The sequence below is a fragment of the Silurus meridionalis genome, chromosome 17 (assembly GCF_014805685.1).
Source record: "Silurus meridionalis isolate SWU-2019-XX chromosome 17, ASM1480568v1, whole genome shotgun sequence".
Taxonomy (NCBI): Eukaryota; Metazoa; Chordata; class Actinopteri; order Siluriformes; family Siluridae; genus Silurus; species Silurus meridionalis.
The window spans coordinates 14,288,944-14,312,838 of NC_060900.1; the positions used below are offsets into that span (position 1 = coordinate 14,288,944).

General features: G+C 36.3%; 1 protein-coding gene across 1 annotated transcript; it reads left to right on the forward strand.

The window, feature by feature from the left end:
- Positions 1 to 382: 382 nt before the first annotated feature.
- On the forward strand, positions 383 to 22,678 carry hsd17b4 (hydroxysteroid (17-beta) dehydrogenase 4). The gene is made up of 24 exons (XM_046870619.1): positions 383 to 546; positions 8,723 to 8,776; positions 8,867 to 8,974; positions 9,165 to 9,224; positions 11,863 to 11,884; positions 11,991 to 12,037; positions 14,407 to 14,491; positions 14,567 to 14,754; positions 18,105 to 18,196; positions 18,296 to 18,320; positions 18,418 to 18,546; positions 19,059 to 19,165; positions 19,418 to 19,654; positions 19,879 to 19,930; positions 20,026 to 20,097; positions 20,267 to 20,370; positions 20,478 to 20,543; positions 20,760 to 20,829; positions 20,945 to 21,051; positions 21,230 to 21,316; positions 21,448 to 21,537; positions 21,652 to 21,790; positions 22,154 to 22,281; positions 22,397 to 22,678. The coding sequence occupies exons 1-24, from the start codon at positions 489 to 491 to the stop codon at positions 22,484 to 22,486; spliced, it is 2,217 nt and encodes a 738-aa protein (XP_046726575.1). The 5' UTR covers positions 383 to 488; the 3' UTR covers positions 22,487 to 22,678.
- Positions 22,679 to 23,895: the final 1,217 nt, after the last annotated feature.

Genomic DNA, 23,895 nt, shown 5'->3' on the forward strand with positions numbered 1-23,895 from the left:
TTAATAAATTCAGCATTCTTAGAAGACTTTGTCCTCCTTAAGATGCAAACTAAAGTAAATACAGAAAGAACTTTGTCTATCCAGATAGCAAATGGACTCTATACCTTAATATACAAAGATGTCGGCAGCTGTGTTCTCCGTTAACAAGAAAAACGTGCTTTTGTTATAGGATTTTGTATTTTATATATTTTCGGCGATTTCAACAAAGAATTATTATATATCTGAGGTATTTGGTAGCCTGATCGAGCTGTTATGTGGAAAGTAAACACATGCAGAACTGGAAAAAAAACATCAGTGAATTGTGCACTACAGGTCGTGAGAGCTCTCAATGCACGCGCTCCGTGAACAGGGAGTCGCGAGGCCCGGGGAGAGCTCTGATTGGCCGGATGCGATGACGCGATGTCCTGAAGTCCATTGTAGGAAGTAGGTGAAGAGTCAAGAAAAACGCAGTCAGTTCACCTGCAGGAACACGGACTGAGGGTTCCATCATGTCTGCACCGCTGTCGTTTGCTAGAAAAGTCGTTCTTGTGACGGGAGCCGGCGGTGGTGAGTAGAGAGGCGACAGAGCCCTGTTTTAAACTGTTTATAACCTGCTAATGCTGCTAGCTCAAGCAGCTTGCAGTCTCTGTGCTCGGGGAGAAAGCAGCAGGTCAGCAAACAGATCTGAGATGCACGTGTGAATTGCAATTGAATAGCAATCTTAAAGAAAAAGAATGATGAGACAAGGTTAGATATCTGGACCGGAAGTATCAACAATAACAACTTCCGCGCAGTAGTGAACCGATTTGGTGAATTAGATCGCACCGTGTTTAGCAACAAACAACAATGCAATGCATGTATAAAAGCAAGCAAGTTTTTTGTTTAAAAAGTCAAAACTTCCTTTGCACTTTCGTTTGCAAACAAACAAACAACTAGCTAATGATCACACGTCCATGTGCGTACAGTAGGGTTTCAGTGAACCTCTCTAGTTCTGGAGTCTTGATAAAACATGGCCTCAGTGTGGGCAGTGAAACCTTGTGTTTGTATCAAAGCTTCCTTTAGTACAGATTTCCTGATTCCAGAGCTGTTATTGTTTACACCGTTGTACATATTTAATATATCAGGATCAATTATGTAATATCCTTAATATCAGGCCATGTGACTGATCAGTATTAGTGTCTAGCATGATGATTAAAAAAAATATATATATACAATTTATATTTCTTTTTCTTTCTTAATTTCCTCTTGTATGGTAGTGCACAGAGGGGATTATGGGTAAGCCTGAAGGCTGAAGTGCAGCATGTAAACAAACTTTTTATTGTTTATAGGCTTTGCTCTCAACACTTCTGTTCCATTTGAATGTATTTGTATAGCACATTAAACAATGGATGTTGTCCATAAGCAGCTTTACAGAAATAAACAGGTTATATGTTTAGTGGATATAATTTTATCCCTAATGAGCAAGCCAGTGTTGAGGTGGTAACTTAAATGCAGAATTGTTCATACACACTGCAGTCCTAAGCATTGTAGTCAACTGTAGTCTCCAACCAGACTAGCAGTGGCTGCTTAAACTTAACCTGTTAGCCTTCGCCACAGCTTTTGGGACTCGCAGCTGAAATGCCCTATCTAACTTTAAATGTTAACAGTTTCTGATAAAAATGAGCTACATACACAATTTAAATATCTTTAAAAAAGAAGAAACTTTGAGCTTTACTGTCCATTATGTCCATCAAAGTTGATATTGCTCAAAAAGACATTAAGTTATACATGATGAAGTACTGTGGAAAGAAATTTCCTGAATTGAAATTATTTCTTAATGAGTTTCATATTTTAAATTGAATGTGGATATCATGAAAATGAGATTCCTACAAACATTTATCCGAGACTATGTCTGGTTCGCCCACCCAGCCCAAATTTTAGGACTCGCAGCTGAAATGCTCTACCTAATTTAAAATGTTAACAGTTCCTGATATAAATGTGCTACATACACAATTTAGATATCTTTAAAAAGAAGACACTTTGAGCTTTACTGTCAATCATCAAAGTTGATATTGCTCAAAGAGATATTAAGTTATAGATGATGAAGTGCCATGGATATACATTTCCTGCATTTAACATTATTTTTATTTCATATATAAATACATGAAATCGGTCCTGAAGCAATCCAGAAAAGTACTGCAAGATTTTCATGACAAATGAGATTCCTAAAACATTTATCTGAGACTGTGTCTGATCCTTTTCTCCCTCCCCCTGTTTGAGAGACACCTGCTAAACTCAGGTGTTCATTCATACTCTATTCATACAGTCTGCATAGAAATAAATGGCTGACTATTAAAGGCTGCTGTTATACATGTTTGGCTATTGATATTGATTTGGCATTCATATTGATGGCTAGGTAGCCAGACAAGCTATTGTTTTACAGTCATGGACATTACTATTGATGTGCGGCCATTTCAATCTCAACAATACACACACACACACACTTTTCAAGCATTTCTCTTATAAAAACAAACGGGCAATAAAACCTATAAAATCGTATAAAGGGAGATATATAGTAATATGTAAAGGGAGATATATATATATATATATATATATATATATACCGTATTTTTCGGAATATAAGCCGCTACTTTTTTCCCATGTTTTAAACCCCATGGCTTAAACAACGAAGCGGCTTATTTATGAATTTTCCCTGGGTTTTTCCCGGTTTCACAAACTTCAATCCAAAAAAACTTAGACATTAGACCAATGAATTAGACCAATGAAATTTCCGAACGGAAACGAAAAAACGCACCTCACCTGTGTTCTGAGCTGCACGGCATCGAGAGAAAAAAAGTTTTTTTTTTACCGCATGACGATGCCAAAAGATAAACTCCTGAGAGAAATAGTTGTGAAAGGAAGGAGGAAGACCGTGAACAATGACTTTCTTGGTAGGCTACTATTTAGATACAAGCCGTTGTAACGTGTTGAGTCTGGGTGAAGGGAGAGCTCGCTAACTCCAGTTGCAACAGAAATCATATAAGCACAGACAGGTTTCCAAAACCCGTGCTTTTTTATTTTTCTTGGCAACAGCGTTATGGGTTAGTCAAAGAAACTTGAGCATCAGAAAATAATAAGGACATATTCCTCGGGCTTGCACATATGCAGTAATAACGGAAAAATGCAACGCCAGGCAATTCCCAAAATGCCGCTCTGCTCTTAAAGGAAGCGCAACTTATTTTACCCGTTACACCGTGTAACAGACACTTTCTTTTATTAAAGCCTGTGTAAAGTTCATTAGTTTCAGTGTAGACGGCTTATAGACAGGTGCGGCTTATTTATGTTTAAAATAAAAATCTTTGTCAAATTCAGTGCGGCTTATATATGGGTGCGCTTTATAGTCAGGAAATTACGGTATAAACTTAGAGATGTAAAATAGCATCTTCATGCAGATCTTAAAGTCTCTGTTGTTACTCTGCCCCCAGGAATATTTTCCACATCGCTGCTTTGTGCAAATCTCTGATAAAACAACTTTTTTTACTGTCCATTTTTTCTTTTTTTGTAAACATAGTCCAGTTAACACGAGGTGAAACAGCTGTTTGAGTAGAACTGGGAGCTGCAACACTTCCTGGTTCGTATGCCATTGGACCAATAAGAGTTTGTAAAGTGTAATAAAACTAAGACTCGCCCACGTGGTGAAAAAAATGCTCCTATATATCGTTAGAATCCTGCACACATTGGCTACATTTTCCATCAATCATTTTGTTTCCATAATGCTACTGGCTGGAAATAAAAGGTTTGAAATGATAGGTGGTGCAGAACAGACACCTGCTTATGGATTGTAGACTGATGCCTGAGATTCTGCCTATTTTACTGTTTTTTTTATTTTATTTTTTTGTGTGTGTGGTCTTATTTGTTTTGTAACACTATATTCTACCAGCCACATTTTTTTTTTTTTACCAGCAGGATGTTGTTTTATGCAAAAGTTATTCTGAAATATATACAGACAAAACACTAGCCGAAGTTCTGTGACATAAACAAAAGAATAACCATCTAAATTACAACATTATTATTTGGTTGAAGCAAAAATGCTTTACGGCATGTTGTTCAGTGGACCCTTATCTTAGCTAATAAACCGGGATTAGCAGCAGTGGATGTGTGTGTGTGGCTCGTTATTACAATAATAATGTAAGTAGTGCTTTTTTATGCATGTTGTTGTTGTGTACTGCTTACACACATTCAGCAAATACATTCATTATACATTTTCCATTCAAACACAGTGATCTGAAATTGCTGCTTTAAGCTTAGAGCTTTAGAATGATGTGTAATTAGTCATGGTTACTCTTGTCCTATTTTATTTAATCTATTGCTAAACACCTGAGAACAATGGGATATCGGTCGCGCTGTCGCAACGCTGACGACTAAGAGGTTAAACTTAAACTCTAACACTAAAACTGTACTAAAAATCTTGCCAGCAGATTTAATCAATGTCAACATTTCTATTGATACACAAAGTCATATCCAGTGGCTCCACTTCCATATTAAAAACACTATATTGCCAAAAGTATTGGGTCACCTGACCTTTCCTGCTCTATGTGGTTCTTTTCCAAACTGTTACCACAAAGCTGGAGGCACTCAATTGTACCGGCCGTGTTTAGATGCGCTATAATAACATTTTGCATTCACTTGTACTTAGAAACCCAAATCTGTTCCAGTATGTTGATGCCACTGTGCACAAAGTGAGCTTACATCAGTACCTGCCTTTTGTAAAATGCTTGTGGCAGGACACAAATATCCATAAGCACATTCCAAAATCTAGTGGAACATCTTCCCAGAAGAGTGGAGGGAATTGAAGCAGTGAAAATACATGGAAGTCATTTGTGGATGATTTTAATTTTTTTTTCTTCACCTCATTCACCTGTTCTAGAGTCTTCTAATGATTAAGAAAATGATTGGATTGCTCAGTCAACAATGGCAACTTGGGAAAGGTGATTTTGTAATGATTTATAATAGACAGGGGCTCTAAATGAATAGAAAATTTGATGGGAATATTGTACCATCAAAATTGTCGATCTCTATTGTTGAAAGAGAGACTGTACATTTGGAATGCTTGTCTTCTAAATGTGAATTTGTTTTCTGTTTTTTTGTTTTTCTGGCATTATTGTAGGTTTAGATCTAGCCTAGTCTCGTTATTGATTGCCTAGTGGTGGTGTCTGTGATGCGGTATATTCTCTCATCTGAACTATATATTAAATTAAAGTATAAATAAAAGATGTAAAGGGACCGACACCTGCTGTCTAAATAATGTCCAGTTTAATCGCAAGTTTGCACACAAGTTTCTTTTTTAATTGACTGCTGTTTCCTCATATTACTCCCAGTTCTAGGTGATGTAACTAGAGACCTGCACAGGACGAATATTTCTGTCCCGCTCCCGCAAAAATGTTATTTTCTCCCGCTCCCACCCGCAGTATTTAAGTTTTCTCGAGCTCACAGAAGCCTGCAGGTAAATGTATGCATAGTTTAATTTTATTGCACTGACTGCTTCCTCCCGCTGCTCTGTTTTTTTTTGTTTTTTGTTTTACTTGCTTCCCTTTTAAATATGAATAAAAAAAACGAACGTTACGATTTATTTCAATTGTACTTTTTGTTTAAATGATGAACACGGACATAAACAAGGAACTAGGGTTAGGGTTACAAATCATTTTAAGCCTGGCTATGACCCTATGTATGAGTCCTCCATAAACCTCTGCCACAAAGTTGAAGGCACATGAAATTGTCATTGTATGCTGAGTTACAAATTCAAATATGGCTCAACATGAGAATCCCGCTGTGTTAAAGCCTGTACTGAGACCACCCGCTGACCACTTGTGGAACGAATTAGAAATCGGACTGCAATGCATATCCTGCTGAATATCACTGCCTGATCTCACTAATTCTCTTCTGGCTGATTTGGCAAATCCCCACAGCCATGCTTGAAAAGCTAATAAAAAGCCGCCACGGTGGTTGAGGGTTATTATAACACTGAGGAAAGGGCTAACGCTATATTAATGTGTTGCCTTTTTAAGCTAATATTTAATTTTTCAAGACTGAGTATATTAAGTGAAGTGGTTTATATTTAAAAAATATTTTTTTTTATTTTATGTACAGCTGAGGAATGGCAGTATGAGTGAAAAAACATTTGAGACTTATATCGTAATCAAGGATCAGTGGTTTTTGCGCTTTTTTTTTTGTTGTCAATTTTTAGACCCTGACTCCTGCATGTTGTGAGCCATTCTACTGTTACCAAAAATAGGAGGAAACATAGAACAAGAACCTGCCTTCTTTTGGTTGTTCTTGGTTTGTTCATGTCTCATGATTCATGATATAATTTAGGATTGAAACTTCTCAGTGCGACTGTGCATGAGTATGCTTGAGCTATATATAAAAACAGATTTGTGAGACATTTCAGTAATAAATGTATTACTAAAATAATGTTGTAACATTGTCCCATCGTCCTCCCCTGGTGTTAAGTACAAAATAGTGATGTATTTACATTTAAACTGGGACTATTATAAAATGTTACAGATTCTACATTAACCCTCTGCCAGACAGACAGTTGATCCTACCCTGTAATTATCCTGTACATCATATAACTGATTCTGCATTATGCTATGTTAGTGTCACTACCAACATCATATAGAGCAAATACAGAACAAATATTTCTGTACACTTTGTCAACCTGATTAAAATATTATTCTCATGATTAAGAGCTTGCTGACAACAGCACAACCCAGTCAGACGAAACTCATTATCACTTTCTCCAGGGAGAAAGAAAATGGCAAATAAGAAACTATGAAACTCTGGATGAAGAGAGATGATCGCAGGTCCTTCACCTTCGATTGCAATTTATAAGGTGTGGATGCTAGTGAAGGAGGTCACCATTAATCTGAAATACAAAAGAGATCTATGAGAGCGAGCGAGAGAGCGAGCGAGAGAGCGAGCGAGAGAGCGAGCGAGAGAGAGAGCGAGAGAGAGAGAGAGAGAGCAGAAACGTTGAGCAACACTAAAAGGATTTGAGGACCACAAAAAACTAAAGTGGATAATTGCAGAATTGTGTCCCCATCACATTTAAGAAAGTCAAGAGAATTCTTGAGGATGTAGGCACATCATTGTCAAAGTCTACAATCAAGAGACTTCATGAATGTAAAAACTTTTTCAACAAGATGCAGACTGCTGATGACACTCAAGAAGAACAAAAAATATTAAGAGTGCTTAAAAAATGCTCAGTTCTGGGCTCAGAAATTTTTTGTAAACAGGTAAAACCAAGATTAACTTGTACCAGACTGATTGGGAGAATAGAGTATGGAGAAGAAATTGGAAGGGGTTCATAATCCAAAGCTTACCATATCATATGTAACACTTTGTTACATATCTATCCTGCTGTAACAAAGAAATTTCCCCACTGTGGGATGAATAAAGGTATATCGTATCTTATCTGTCACACATGGGGAGGCAGTGTTATGGCATGGGCATGTGTGGCTGCCAATAGATCTGTGTCACTGGTGGTTATTGATGGGACTGCTGACAAGTAGCAGGATGAATTCTGAAGTATAAAGAGTTTCACTTTCTGTGCAGATTCACTCTGAGAACTGATAGGATGGCCTGCATAGTGCAGATGGATAATGATTCCAAACATAGTGGAAGCAACCTTTTAAATGCAAGAAATAGAATGGTCTTAAATGGCTGAGTCAGTCACCTGATCCCAGAACAAGCGTATGTGCTTTTCACATCCCGAAGACTAAACCGAAGCCAAAAAGACTCTCAACCATGCAGCAACTGGAAGATTTATAATAAATGCCTGAAAAAGCATCTCAGGAGATCCCTGGGTATTCATTCTTATTTGGACACAGTAACTGTTATAAATATATGTTGTAGACTGCGAAGGTGGAGGGAATATAAAAACGAGTGTAATTCCTAAACAGGAATATACCTTTTCAAAGCTTGAAAGTCTATAGATTGTTGACTATATTTGATCACGTCTCACATTTACCAGAAAATATACTACTTATTATAGGATGTAAATTGTTCTGACCGTTATCAACACCCATATGAAAAAAGGGATCCCCAAATCCCAATGTTAAACATTTAACAATTAAACATTTGCTAACAGAAAATATGACAACTGAAAAGCTAAAAAAATAAATTCAAAAGTAAAATATTTCCAAATGATTAAAAACCACAGTAGGAATAAATTTAATATCAGAAAAATGCTCTTATTAGCAAAGTTCAAATTTTGCAGCAACACCTCTCACAGCCTGGCTTTGTTCAAACTTTGGTGACATTTTTGTGTCTTTAACTGAATTTTATTTATAGCTCGGCTTAAATGTATGTATTTATGTCTGAGTGTTTTGTCTCTATGCCCTTGTACTTTAGTCGTTTATCTTTTGTAAAGCCTCAGTAATAAGAAGAGAATGATGTTGAAGACCACAGTGAACAATACACATTTATATGGAGTGTCACTGTTGCAACTGTGCCTGGTGTTTATAGAGCAAAGGGCAACAGAAATAGCAGCGCTATGCTTTTGCAGCTAATAAAAAAAAAAAAAAAAAAGTTTATATGTTGAAACAAGAATATTAATGAGAACCAACCAATGTTTTTTTTGGATGTAAAGTGTTTAACTGATCATTTTTTTTCAGTATTGAGTATTTAACTTGAGTATGCAGTTCTAATAAAGTCCATGTACAGATCACTTGTAATAAAGTGCAATCCGGCATGTTTTTTTCAGGACTTGGGCGAGAGTATGCCTTAGCGTTTGGAGAGAGAGGAGCTTCAGTGGTTGGTAGGTTATATTCTTAGTAAATCTGTTAATTTTTTTTATGCTGGATTATTTAATAGGAAACTGCCTGTCAATTGTCTGTTCTGTACACAGTGAATGACCTCGGGGGTGATATAAAGGGAGGGGGAAAGAGTTCAGCAGCTGCTGATAAAGTAGTTGAAGAGATAAAAGCTAAAGGTGGCAGAGCTGTGGCAAATTATGGTACGTAATCTGGAATCTGTGAGATATGTTCATTATTTATTGTGGATCATATATATATATATATATATATATATATATATATATATATATATATATATATATATATATATAAACATATATATATATATATATATAAACATATATTTACTTGTGCAATTTCATTTTAAATGTTTTTTTATTTTTCCTACAGATTCAGTAGAAGATGGTGAAAAACTAATCCAGACTGCTCTGGATGCATTTGGACGAATAGGTGCTTCCCCCCACCCCCTTCTCTCTCATTTAAATCATATTGGATAGATTGGATGGGGGATTCTAATGATCAATTCAATCGAAGTCATAGTAAAAGCAGGATAGTCAAACTGAGATTGAGGGAATAATTAGAGTTTTGAATCACCACTGTCATAATTGTCTATATTTTATATTATATTTTTTAGATTATGTTTATTTTGTATTCTATTTAACATATACATGAATAAATAATTGTTGTTCAAATTAAATGTTTAAAAACATTTTATGATTGTTTATAGTGAAGTCCTTAAGAAATGCAATATGGTCATTTATTTTAACATGTTATTTTTAATAATAAAAATCCTAAACATATATTAATTACACAATGTTGCTTCAGTTTTTCCACATTTTATGTTACAGCATTTTTCCTCAAAATTCCACAAACAATACCCCGTAATGACAACGTGAAAGAAGTGTGTTTAAATCTTTGCAAATTTAAAAAAATTAAAGAAATGCAATAAAGAAACAAACAAAAAAAGTCACATACGTAAGTATTTACAGCCTTCGCACCAAGCACCTTTAACACCAATAAGTCTTTTTCAGTATGATGCTACAAGCTTGGCACACCTATTTTTGGGCAGTCTCTCCTCATTCTTCTTTGCAAAACCTCTTAAGCTCCACCAGGTTGGCTGGGGAGCGTCGGTGCACAGCCATTTTCCGATCTCTCCAGATGTTGTTCAATCTGGCTCAAGTTTGGGCTCTGGCTGGGATACTCAAGGATATTCACAGAGTTTTCCCATAGCCATTCCGTTGTTCTATTGGTTGTGTGCTTAGGGTCTTTGTCCTGTTGGAAGATGAACTGTTGCCCCAGTCTGAGGTCTAGAACGCAGGTTTTTAACAAGGATTTCTCTGTACATTGCTGCATTCATCTTTCCCTCAATCCTGACTAGTCTCCCAGTTCCTGCTGCTGAAAAACATCCTCACAGCATGATGCTGCCACCACCATGCTTCACTGTAGTGGATGGTATTGGTCAGCTAACGAGCAATGCCTGTTTTCCTCCAGACATGACGCTTGGCATTCAGGCCCAATAGTTCAGTATTTGTTTCTCATGGTCTGAGCATCCTTCAGGTGCCTTGTGGCAAACTCCAGGCGGGTGCTCATGGGTCTTTTACTGCGGTGTGGCTTCCGTCTGGCTACTCTACCATACAGGCCTGATTGGTGGAGTGCTTTAGAGGTGGTTGTTCTTCTGGAAGGTTCTCCTCTCTCCACAGAGAAATGCTGGAGCTCTTTCAGAGTGACCATTGGGTTTTTGGTCACCTCAGGGACTGGACCTTCTCTCCCGAACGCTCCGTTTGACTGGGCGACCTGCTCTAAGAAGTGTCCTGGTGACTCCAAACTTCTTCTATTTATGGATGATAGAGGCCACAGTGCTCAATTTTGCTGTCCCCTTCCTCAGATCTGTGGCTCGATACAATCCTGTCTCGGAGGTTTACAGGCAATTCCTTGAACTTCATGTCTTGGTTTGTGCTCTGACATGCGCTGTTAACTGTGGGATCTTATATAGACAGGTTTGTGCCTTTCCAAATCATGTCCAATCACCTGAATTTACTCTAATCAAGTTGTAGAAACATTTCAAGGATGATCAGATGAAACAGGATGCACCTGGGCTCAATTTTGAGTGTCATGGCAAAGGCTGTGAATACTTATGTACATTTTATTTTATTTTTTTACATTTTTTCTAGTTTTTCTATTTGTAATAAATTTGCAAAGATTCCAAACAAACTTCTTTCACATTGTCAATTATGGGGTATTGTTGGTATAATTTTGAGGAAAATAATGAATTTAATCCATTGTGGAATTGGCTGTAACATAACAAAATGTGGAAAAAATAACCCGCTGTGAATACTTTCCGGATGCAATGTAGAACCAACGAGCTCAGCTATGCTGGGTTTTGACAGTGGCTTTTAAATTGATCTAATACCTTAAAGCATTACTCCTGTCTCTTATTTGGGAAGATGCTTCTTTGATAAGGTCTGTCATATTTGGAAAGTTGCCCAGGAACAACTGTCTTCTACATTTTCGTATTTATTAAATAAGAATCCATGTGTCCTTGGAGAAGACAATCGCATAATCCGGTAGTAATGTACTAATTGTTTTAGAATATTGTGATAATATTGTAAACGGTAATAAATGTAGCCTCTACTTAGAATGATACTGGTGTAAAAATGTAATATAATATGTCTACTCAGCACTAAATCTAGTTAAGTTGTATTTGGATGGATAGGAAACAGTTTAGAATATTAATAGGGAATGGGTTGGAATATAGGATTATTATCATTTTTTCATAATGATGTCTCATTGGAACAAATGTAGATATAAAAAAAAACCTACTGAAGTTTGATTTGTAAATGTATTTAAGAAAATTATTTGCAATGATTACAGTACAACAATTATTATAAACAAATATTTGGATTCAATTCAGATTCATCCGTGACAGAATTTGTTCCAATATAGTAATCAAAATGATCTCCTAAAATATTTTAGCAAGCTCTTTTTCCCGGTGCTGATTTTAAAAGTGGCTTATGGCATCACGAGAAACCCCCACAAGCACCATTGTGAATTGTAGCTGTGTGATTTAATGTTGTTTTCTTCTCTTTAGATATTGTGGTTAACAATGCTGGGTGAGTTTGTTTTGTATTTATGGAATTTCATACATCAAATTTGTACATTTCTTTATAAAAACTATGGATCTTAATGGACTACTTTCTCTGTTCTTCGATTTTCAAGGATCCTGCGTGACCGATCTTTTGCTAGGACTAGTGACCTTGACTGGGGTACGTACTGATCAGGATGGCGAAGAAATTTCCGATACCTAATGTCTTCTGTAAAGGCATTTAAACAGCATGTATAATAGGCCGTGTGAGGGTGTGCAATATGAGGGCTCTGAACATTATCTGTGAGCTTAGATGTTGCAAAGTGCACACATGTAGCATAAATTGTAAGGACACAAAAGTATTTCAGTAAAGTGAATGTGCAGGATGCTTTCTCGCACGACTGCTCCAGTTCTGCAAGCATGGAGCTCTGAGATATGCATGCTTCATTTCCCCTCGCCCACCAGGGTCTGCACTTTGCTCACAAGTCAGTTTGAGACTTTGGAGCAACGATAAGATGAATTCGCTAAGAATTCTCCTCATGGTGCCTCAGGGAGTTTTACATTGCCATGGTCACCCCTGTTTTTCTCATTATGCTTTTAGCTCTACATTCTGAATCTTGGCAACTTAATTGCTTGCATTTTTTCCCCCTGTCAACAATGTATGCTGAAAGGGATGGTTGTATACAGTGTATCATTTCAGCTCTCTATTTGATACATTTGCATCCTGATCAGTTTGTTCAATAGATTGCTGAGTATTCTGTTTGCCCCAAATTATGCGAGGTGTTAACATTTTTATAGTGATGTCCTCCTTATTTCAAATCAGGTGGCAAAAAAAACTTCTCGTTTTCACAAGCTAATACGCTAGTAGCTAAAAACACCCACTCATACCAACACGCGCACGCATGCACACACACAAAAAAGTGTCTCTGCTGCGTTCAGGCAGCCTTTCATAGCGGATTCAATTCGGGTTAATAAAATCACCATGGTGACTGGAAGTTCATAGCAGCAGGTATGAGATTCTACTCGGTTTAATAAAGAATGCAGGATTCATTATGTTCAAGCTACAGAATAATTATCTGCAGAACTGAAAATACCCCCCGCCCCCTGTCACATCAGCTGGGTTGCCAGGGCTTTTTTGGCCAATCGGGTTAGTTTCGAAACAACAAATTAGAAATGTATGTTTCACTACCCAAAGTAGAATGTGTCACTCTCATTTCTAATGTCTGAGGTTTTGGAGGAATTACAGTATGTCAAGTCTTTTTACACAGTTTTAGAGATGTAGTTAGGCTGGACATTTTGCTGAGAATAGCCAACCCTGCACATCAGTGAATGCTGAGGCACGAGAGTTCATGTTCAATTAGCAATGTTTCAGTCAAACGTACAGTTTTTGTGTTGGTGTATACTACTCACACGCGTGGTTATTATAAACTTTAAAATATTAAATATATGCTACAATAATTACAAAAATTGAAAAGAAAAAAGAACCTAAAGCACATATTCAGCCCAGGCTTATTTTTTGCTGTATAGAAAAAAGTCTTGTGTATATAGACATAATATATTGGATTGAATTTCAACTTTGTTAAGAGCAAAGGCATAACATTATGACCGCCTGCCAAAACAGTCGCGACCTGTCGGTCATTACCAGCGTTATCTTCCTCAGCAGTTTGAGCTACAGGAGCTCTTCTGTTGGATTGCCCATGACCCTGTTGCCGGCTTATTGCTGTTCCTTCCTTTGACAAATGTTTATAGATTCTGAGCAGTGCAGACTGAGAACAGCCCACAAGAGCTGCAGTTTTGAAGATGCTCTGACCCAATAAAATCATAATACCTCAACAAAATTGTACCTTTCGAAGCAACATGACAATGAAGGATATGGAAAATTTGGTCATGTTATACAAGTGTTGGGTTTTAACACTAAATAAATACTACTACTTCTGGTGCATAAACCAGATTATCTTTGGTATTGGAACTTTGAAACAAAAGGTAGTAAATGTATTGCTTTTAGAAGCAAGAACGATGTGAAAGCAAACTTTAGTTTTATATCTTTTTTTGAAGAATCATTGGCAATGGTCACTTTCAGGTAAGATTGTTCGATCTGCAACATAACATTTACTCAGTATAGCAAATCAAGGTTCTAGAGAGTTTGAACTCATAAGTGTTAAGTTTATTGTATGAGCACGTCATAATGCATTTAGCGCTTAGTTGGTGCAGAGTGGATTGAAATTCCACTAGACCCTGATGCATCCAGTCCTAATGGTGGCCATTGCCTTAACAACCTCTTATTTTAAACACAAACACTGCCCGGATATATACCATTTTTAATAGTATTATGATAGTTTTTTTCCCACATATTCTATGACTTTTGTCTTTTAATTCTGTATTTGTATCACATTTGAACAGAAGAATAGCAGAGGTTGCGAGTAAACTTTATGTACCCTTTTTGTGTTGCAGTCCGTCAGTAAATAAATGCACAATGTTTAGTGTCCTCTCACTTTTTTAAAGGTCTTATTATTTAAGTTATTTATTCTTTATATATTCTTATTTATTTAGACCTTATACACAGAGTACACTTGAGGGGTTCGTTCTTAGTCACCCGGGCAGCATGGAATCACATGAAGAACCAAAAATTTGGGAGGTAATATATACATAACATTCCCTATTTAAAAAATATATATATAATGACACTAATGATCTGAACAACATTGTGCAGAATCATCATGACCTCATCGGCCGCTGGAATCTACGGGAACTTCGGTCAGGCAAATTACAGTGCTGCTAAGCTGGGCCTCCTGGGCCTGTCCAATACTTTGGCCATTGAAGGCCAGAAGTACAACATCCACTGCAACACCATTGCGCCTACGGCGGGTTCCCGTCTCACTGAGACTGTCATGCCACCAGGTTAGCAAGTGATTGAATAATTACAGACTCATACATGCTATTCAGTGCAATTTTTGTCATTGCAGTTTTTCCATAATGGAGTTTTTTTTTTAGCTGAGTGTGTGCCTGTCAAGGTATACTCTACTTTGCTATTTTCAATATGTAAATCACTTTATCGACCGGTATCTTTAAGCAAAGCTTTATTAAACCATTTAATGGTCTATTAACTATGCCTGTATTAAACAAGCATTTATTCAAAGTAGGGCTGTTAATATACTTGAGCACAATTAATCGCATGATTGTCATGAGTTAACTCGTGATTAATCGCAACTTAATTGCACATTTGTATCCGTTCTAAATGTACCTTAAATTAAAACTTTTTCATCGGCATGGACAAATTTGGATGCTTTATGCAAATGTAGGTCTATTATTATTATTATTATTATTATTATTATTATTATTATTGAAGCCATATCAACATAGAGCATAAAGACAAAATATTCTTGTAAATTTTTTATTGTAATTATAGTGTTTTAAATTTATTTTAAATCATAAGTCAAAATATTTATTTGTGGTTTATTTATTTATTTTTTTATATCTGATTAAAGAAAGGAATTAATGTGTGTTACCTTGAAGGTTTTAATTTCACCTCTTATATTTAGTTATTTATAAAAATGCATGCTACATTAATTGCATGTTAATGAAATTAGTGTTGTTAAAATTTAGTGATTAATGCGTTCATTTTGACAGCCCTAATTAAAGGACATATATCAAAACCATGCAACAAATAATCCCCAGATCATCTGCTTAGAAAAACAGCATGGAAAGATACAATGCAGGAACACTGTACTCTTTTTTTTACACTTTAGATTTGCACTTTAGTAGAGCGCTGTATTGTTCTAGGTTGGACCAAATCTGATATCCCCTGTGGGGTTTAATAAGATTGTCATGCTGCTGCATTCATTTCGGATATTTACAAAAACAAAAAAAGATTCTTCAAGCCAGTATAATGTTCGCATGGGTTATGAGCCGAGAATCTTGATTTGTGATAATTTAATGCTGATCTCTGCGAATATGGATATGAGACAGAAAATTCAGGCTTATCAAGTAGCCAAAAAAGTATTTTTTTTCACACGTTAATATTTCAGATCATTAAACTAATTTTAATATAAGTAAAAGATAAACACAAGTGAACACACCATGCAGTTTTTCTAATGAAGGTTTTTATTATTAAGGGAAAACAAAATCCAAAACCACATGGCCCTGTGTGAAAGTGTTTGCCCCCCCTGTTAAAACTGTATCACACCCGAGTTAAATTTCTCTAGCCTGATTACTGCCACATCTGTTCTCAATCAAGAATTCTCTTAAATAGGACCTGCCTGACAAAGTGAAGTAGACTTAAAGATCATCAAAAGCTAGACATCATGCCGAGATCCAAAGAAATTAATAAACAAATGAGTAAAGAAAGTAATTGAGACAGTTGTTGCTGCTCAGGGTGGCCCAAGCAGTTATTAGGTTACTTGGATTTTGTTTTCCTTCAATAATAAAAACCTTCATTTAAAAACTGCATGTTGTGTTCAATTGTGTTACCTTTTACTAATATTTAACCTCCTAGTCATCAGCGTTGCGCCAGTGCAACCAATATCCCGCTGTTCTCAGGTGTTAATGTCCAGCAATAGATTAAATAAAAAGGAAGAGTAACCATGACTAACTCTAACTCTAAAGCTCAAGCAGCGATTTCATCACTGTGTTTGAATGGAAAACGTATAACGAATGTATTTGCTGAATGTGTGTAAGCAGTACACAACAACAACATGCATAAAGAAAATGCACTATTTACACATTTATTGTAATAACGATTCACAAACACATCCACTGCTGCTAATCCCAGTTTATTAGCTAAGATAAGGTTCCAGTGAAAAACATGCTGTAAAGCATTTTTGCTCCAACCGAACAATAATGTTGTAATTTAGATGGTTATTCTTTTGTTTGTCACAGAATTTTGGCTGGTGTTTAGTCTGTATATATTTGGGAAATAACTTTCGCATAAAAAAAAAAAAACGACATCTTGCTGGTAAAAAAACAAATATGGCTGGTAGAATATAGTGTTACAAAACAAATAAGACCACACACACAAAAAACACACAAAACAAAGAACAGTAAAAGAGGTGGAATCTCAGGCTTGAGACTACAATCTTTAGGCAGGTGTCCAGGTGACGTCTCTTATCACCACCTATAATTTCAAACCTTTTATTTCCAGCCAGTAGCATTATGGAAACAAAATGATTGATGGAAAATGTAGCCGATATATAGGAGGATTTTATTCACCACGTGGTTGAGTCTTAGTTTTACTACTTTTTAGAAACTCTTTAATTGCAGTGAAACCTTTGTAGAAGTATGTGTGTGTGTGTGTGTGTGTGTGTGTGTGTGTGTGTGTATATATATATATATATATATATATATATATATATATATATATATATATGTGTGTGTGTGTGTGTGTGTGTGTGTAGTCCTGTGTAGAGGTGATTAGATTGCAATTAATACAAATATTTTGTCTGGTTAAGAAAAACGTTGTGAAAAAATGGTTGGTTCTTATTTGTTAGATGAACCAAATGATCTGACTCGAAAACAGTGTACATTTTCCTCAGTACTTAACACCGACTTTATCTACATGAACATTTACTAGTGAATTTTCAAGCCTCAAGCTATCTAATTTTGTTAGCCATATATTTTCTCCAAAATCACATGCCACTTTACATGTAGTGTGGTAAAAAATTCCAGATCGTGGAATCGTGGAAGTGGCTTAACACCCTTTTAAGCTGAAATCGTGTATACATCATGTGATCTGTGAATACTGGCAGTATGACATGAATTGGATAAACATCATGCTACTAGAAAAGTTAAATTGAATTCAACTCCCTATATGCAAATATGTAAATTATATGTAATTTGACTTTTGCTGTCAAAATTCAGTTAACATTTCACTGCCTCTTAAGTTTTTTTTTTCTCTTAAATCAGAAACTGCTCTGCTCCTAAAACCCCATCCCGAACTTCTAAAATCCTAAATTCACGTCACTGCCAAATTTAAAACAAAGCAACTTAATTACTCATAAATAAAATACAAATATCAGCTACGTGTGGCGAAATGCGGTTAGCAAGACAATGGATTAACTTTGATTTCCTCCATGAGTATTCATTTCCTGAAGTGCAGTTTTTTTAATATTCATAAAGCTCAGTAGGATTATTCTACAGGATAAGCAGTTTAATAAACTTCCAGTGTTTTGCGATATTAAGTAGTGTGATCTGATTTGTTTTGAGTTCCCTCCTGCTCTAATTGTTAGTGACAATACTGTATTTGTCCTTGTCAGATCTGGTGGAGTCTTTGAAAGCGGAGTACGTGGCTCCTCTTGTCTTGTGGCTCTGCCATGAGCAATGTCAGGAGAATGGAGGGCTTTTTGAGGTGTGATTCTGAAGTTTATTAAATCATAAGTTTTGCTTAGATAAATTAAATATAAAATTGTAATTCAGCTAATTCCAAACATTTTTGTTCTATTCCTAGGTTGGGGCCGGCTGGATTGGCAAATGTAAGTGGAATGTTGATGGTTGGATATTTTGTATTTGAAATTTGAAAAGATGAATGAATGACTATTTGAATACTTTTAATGGTATGTGGTTGTGCAGTGCGGTGGGAGAGAACTTTGGGCAGTATTGTCCGTCAGAAAAAACAGGGTATGAGCCCAGAAGAGGTTCGGGATAAGTGGGCCCAGATCTGTGACTTCACCAATGCCACCAAGCCAGCTACGATTCAAGGTCAACACCGAAATGTGTTAATGATCATTAAATATGTGGTCCCTATACCTTTCAGCCTACAGATTATATAAACACAAGCAGTGGTGGTTGATATTTTTGCAGGAATTACTCGAAAATAAACCATTTGTGTTAATTCTGTAATTTGGGCTTGACTGTAGTAATATGTTTAAAATTGGGGCTCAAATTAAATTAAAAGGACTAGTTTGAGGATCAGATGGAATGGGTTTAAGCCCCTCCATGGGGTCCATCATTGCACATGCTTACAAATACATGAACATAAAATCTCCATTAATCTATTAGCAAGTTTGCAAAAAAAAAAAAAAAAAAAAGTCAGCTAAGTGAGCCTCATCATTGTGAGTGTGTTTGCTTATGATTGCAAAAAGGCTTATTAGCATGGCTTTGTAGTGCTCATCATTTGTGTTATGTTTGGGTTGAGCATGTCGCTGTCTTTGTCCTCTGAGTGTGGACTGGTTAATTAAACATTTGGTTCCCTTTTGTGCACTGCCATTAAGAGTCGATGCACTTGCTGGTGGACGTGTTGTCGAAAGTGGATGCTGAGAAAGGGATTGGAGCCAATCCAACCAGTGCTCTGACCGCTTTATCATCTGGCATAAACCCGGTGAGTACTGAATATGCAGCTTGAAACGCACTTTAAATGCAAAATACAATAAGTCCATAAAATTTAGAATTTTTAATTTGTGAAATGTTACTATTACAATAAATTTGCGTACATAATTGTATAGTCATAAAATCATATATAAAATGACACTACTGTCCTACTGAACAGATATTTACTTTCTGGTTAATCGAACAATACATCAGTTTCTTTCTAAAGCCTTTATAATTATACATGTACACTGTATGCCTGCAGGCTGAGGCCGTAGGGAAGGTGCTTCCTGAGATGACGTTTAGCTACACTAACATGCACTGCATTCTTTACGCCCTGGGAGTGGGCATGTCTACTAGAGAGGCCGATCACCTCAAGTTCCTCTATGAAGGTCATGAGGAGTTCAGCTGCCTGCCTACATTTGGAGTTATCCCAGCTCAAGCATCAATGCTAGATGGAGGACTGAGTTCTGTTCCAGGACTCAGCTTCGACCCTACCAGGGTGAGCAGATTTTTAATTTTTTTTTTAAGTGATGTCAAGTGATTTGACTTCAATTATGCCACTGATCTCACCGAGGCTTTTGCTTAATCAGATCAGACTTGTGCAGTACATATATCTTTCTTGCTATATATTCTTCTCTATATTTCCCACTCTTGTATGCCTTTAAGGACACAGTGGATGTAATGTAAATGCTAACATTCATCCCTCTGTATATTGTTTTGTAGCTCCTACACGGAGAACAGTACTTGGAATTGTACAAACCGTTGCCAACTTCCGGTATGATCTGCTTTCACATGCGTGTACTGTATGATAGATATTTATTTATTAATTATTTCTTTTACATGGCTGCTTAACGAACATCTATTTTCTAGGAACGCTCACCTCTAAGGCATCAATTGCAGACGTTCTCGACAAAGGATCTGGAGCAGTCATACTCCTGGATGGTGAATGATTATCTTTTATCATCATCAGAATATATTGTATTTGGCCTTGATTATATGGAAGAACTACTCAGTAATGTATATTTCTTTGATAAATGAAAACCGTTCTAACTGAATAAAGAACCGAGCAAGAAATAACACGGAGCACAATGATGCGTCTTCATTCCTGCAGTTTACACGTACAACAAGCAGGAGTTGGTCTGCTACAATCAGTTCTCAGTGTTTATCGTTGGGGCTGGTGGGTTTGGTGGAAAGAGGACATCAGATAAAGCAGTGGTACGCCTGTAAATCATGTAGATTATTCAGTGTTTATTTATGTATTCCTCTTGTTCAGCATTTATAATATTCCTTGTTTTATTTCTCCCCCCCTCCCCCCCTCCCAGGCCACCGTTGCACCTCCAAACAGATCACCAGATGCAGTCGTGGTTGATGAAACCACCAGAGATCAGGTGTGATAGCGGTGATATACGATCTAGTTAATGAAAGGATTGCAAATTGATTAATAGTATTGCTATACTCGTTAGTATTTTGTAGGTGGTGGTATATCAGACAGCATGGAGTAATTGTGCATAGCAATTAGATTTAGTCATATTCATACAGGCATTTATACATATTTTGGACTGACCTCTCTCACAACTATCTCAAAAACATTTTCTGCATTTTAGGCTGCTTTGTATAGGTTGAGTGGTGACTGGAACCCTCTTCACATAGACCCAAGCTTTGCAGCAATGGGAGGTAAGAGGTGCTTCCCACTGTAAACAGGAGCATGTTTTCAGAATCAGTTACAGTAATAGTGTTTGTCCCAAAGAAATGATTCATATACAGTTGTAAAAGTTGTCTAAAACTTTAGGATTCAAGTCTCCCATACTGCATGGACTTTGCTCGTTTGGATTTGCTGCACGCCAGGTCCTGAGGCAGTATGCAGGAAACGACGTTTCCAGATTGAAATCTATTAAGGTGAGGCAGATTTTTGCAGCGCTACTCAAAACCTTGTAAAACTCCTGTAACACACACTCAACTATCTAGCGATTTTTTTAGAATTTTTTATTTTTTTTTTTCCGCATACTTTCTTCGAATGATTGCGGCAGTCTGTATTAAAACTTCTTGCTCTATCCTTTATTTTTTATTTTCCTAGGTGCGATTTGTGAAGCCAGTGTTCCCAGGCCAGTCGCTACAGACAGAAATGTGGAAAGAGGAAAACAGAGTTCACTTTCAGTGCAAAGTGAGAATAAGCGCTTGTGTATAGAGCCTACATCACGGTCTATAGCGTACACTGACTGCTGAACCTTCTATTTTCTGCTATTTCCATTCCACTGTCCAAATCATTTATGTATTTTTATTGTGGCTGTTCAGGTGAAGGAGACGGGAGACGTCGCGTTATCTGGCGCGTATATAGATCTCCACGCAGCTCCCGGCGCTGTCGCGAGCACTTCTCCAGCAGAGGTACAGCATCATTTTTATTAAATATTAATAATAATACATTGTGAGCAAAAATAAGCAATTTGAGGAAAACAACTGTATGAAAAAATGATTATAAATCACAATGTGACTTTATAGACCAGTGGACTCCAGAGTGACTTGGTGTTTGCTGAAATTGGACGCCGGATCAAAGACCTGGGTGTTGAACTTGTGAAGAAAGTGAATGCTATTTTCGGATGGGAAATTACCAAAGGAGGAAAGACTGCTGCAAAGTGGAGTAAGACTTCAGATTAATCATTCCGAGGGGTTCAAGATTTTATTTCCCAAGTGTTCTTTATTAGACATTACATGTAAGGATGAAATGCTAATATTCTCTCTATGACAGGGGTCAACACTTTCATTGTTTTAATGAATTACAATTGCCTTGTGTGAAGAGCAACTTCATACTTCTAGATATTTAAAATGTAATGCTTTTTGAGCTTAAAAAAAAAAAATCATATCTTGCCTGTTGTTTCTTTTTCTATTTTAACATTTTTCATCTCTCCAAAAGGGATACATGCTGTAACTTTCTTGGCACACAGATCAAGCTTTCATATTTATTTATCCCTCTAAATCCAAGATCTGATCTTTTTCTGTTCAGCTATTGATCTTAAAACAGCACAAGGTGCACTTCATAAAGGTCCATACAGCGGCAAAGCTGACGTGACATTTACTGTGGCTGATGAGGATTTCATGGATGTAGTGCTGGGGAAACTGAATCCACAGAAGGTACTGTTTCACATTAAGGCTGATTCACCAGATGTGCGAGCGCTAGGACTATTCTAGCACGTTAATGCCGTTGTTCAGAAATCAGTGTTGTTTTTCCGTGTTTTCCACCCCATAGGCATTTTTCGCTGGCAAATTGAAAGTCAGAGGGAATATCATGCTGAGCCAGAAACTGGAGACAATACTGAAGGATTATGCCAAGCTGTGAGACTTCAAACAATCCAATGCCTTCGAGAAATGCAAACGCAGAATGCATGACAGTTTTGCAGAGGGGGTACGATGGTTTCTAGAATGAGATTTAAAATCAAACAGCTAACATTTACAAATCATCAGCAACAGTCTGAGAATGATTCAGAGAGTGAAACACTAATAATAATAAAAAAAAGGAGCAATAACCGTATTCACGTGATCTAGTTTTAATTAGTTTTTGTTGACCCTACATTTTATTAAGGCCTGTTTTCTTGACTTGCAGACCAAAAGTGACAGACGTTTAACGTAAAAAAAAAATGTTAACAATAAAAATTCCATACTATGTTACTTGGTACTTAACAGTAGTCAAAGCTGATTTTATTTTTAAGCAGCTCTGAGAAAAGCTTTTTGTTGACGTAATTGCATAAAAAAATATTCCTAGCAATCATTTCGCTGACTATAAATAAAACTGAAAGCATCTTTTTGATTAATTAATGATTATGAAAGTAAAACAACTCAATACGGTCATTTGAAAGGTTTCTCATTTTACCTTTCTTTTATTTAACCCTACACTTTGTTCTCAGAAGTTTCATAATTATTTTTAAATTTGTAATAAATTAACTTTGTGTACTGCTTAATGGAATTTGCTCATTTAATGTTTGTAAACTGTATATAACAAACAAATGCACATACCTTCAACAAATTTTGCAGCAAGGTGATTTATTATTTCATTACATACGCTGTGTAATTACATATTTTAATTTACAATATATCCATAATAAAATTCAACAGATTTGCGTATATTCACATTTCAAAATTTTAAGGGAGAAGGTTGGACGTGCTCAAAACTACTGCAGTTTATTTCTTACTTCCAAATCAAGTATTCTTTCTATCAATGTGGAATCCTATGATTGATTATTATTTTCAGGGCGTAATCTGTATAACATGAATGATAGCAGTGTAAAGCGTGTATGATCTTGTAGCAAGAGCTAAAACGAACAAAGCGAAAAGAAAAAAAAATAATCCATTTCTAAAAAATATATATGTTAAGAGCATAATTTGCAAGAGCTAATAAGTGACATTCTAATCATAAATATATTTTTTAAACACTTGTAAATGGCCTATGGTTAGCAGGGTTTAATCAAGATAGTCTTTTTTATATTTATATATTTACATAAACAAAATAATTCTTCAGTTGCTTCCTGAAATAAAGCTTAATGTACAGTTTTTTTTTTTTTTTTACACCGAAATTTTATTCTTGTGCAACAGCTGACTGTAATCAGTCTTCATAAATCAGAAGGCTGACAAAAAAACATCAGTCTAACTACTTATTCACCATAGGCTATCAATATGTACCCTTTACCTTTGATTCAAAGAACAAGTCATAAAATGATAAGCTGAAGGCGTAGGAGTGATCAGGTTGAACTT

Coding starts and splice junctions, on each gene's coding strand:
- hsd17b4 (XM_046870619.1), top strand. CDS start 489: ATGTCTGCACCGCTGTCGTTTGCTAGAAAAGTCGTTCTTGTGACGGGA. Junction 19,166..19,417: donor TATCATCTGGCATAAACCCG/GTGAGTACTGAA, acceptor GTATGCCTGCAG/GCTGAGGCCGTAGGGAAGGT. Junction 19,931..20,025: donor CAAACCGTTGCCAACTTCCG/GTATGATCTGCT, acceptor TCTATTTTCTAG/GAACGCTCACCTCTAAGGCA.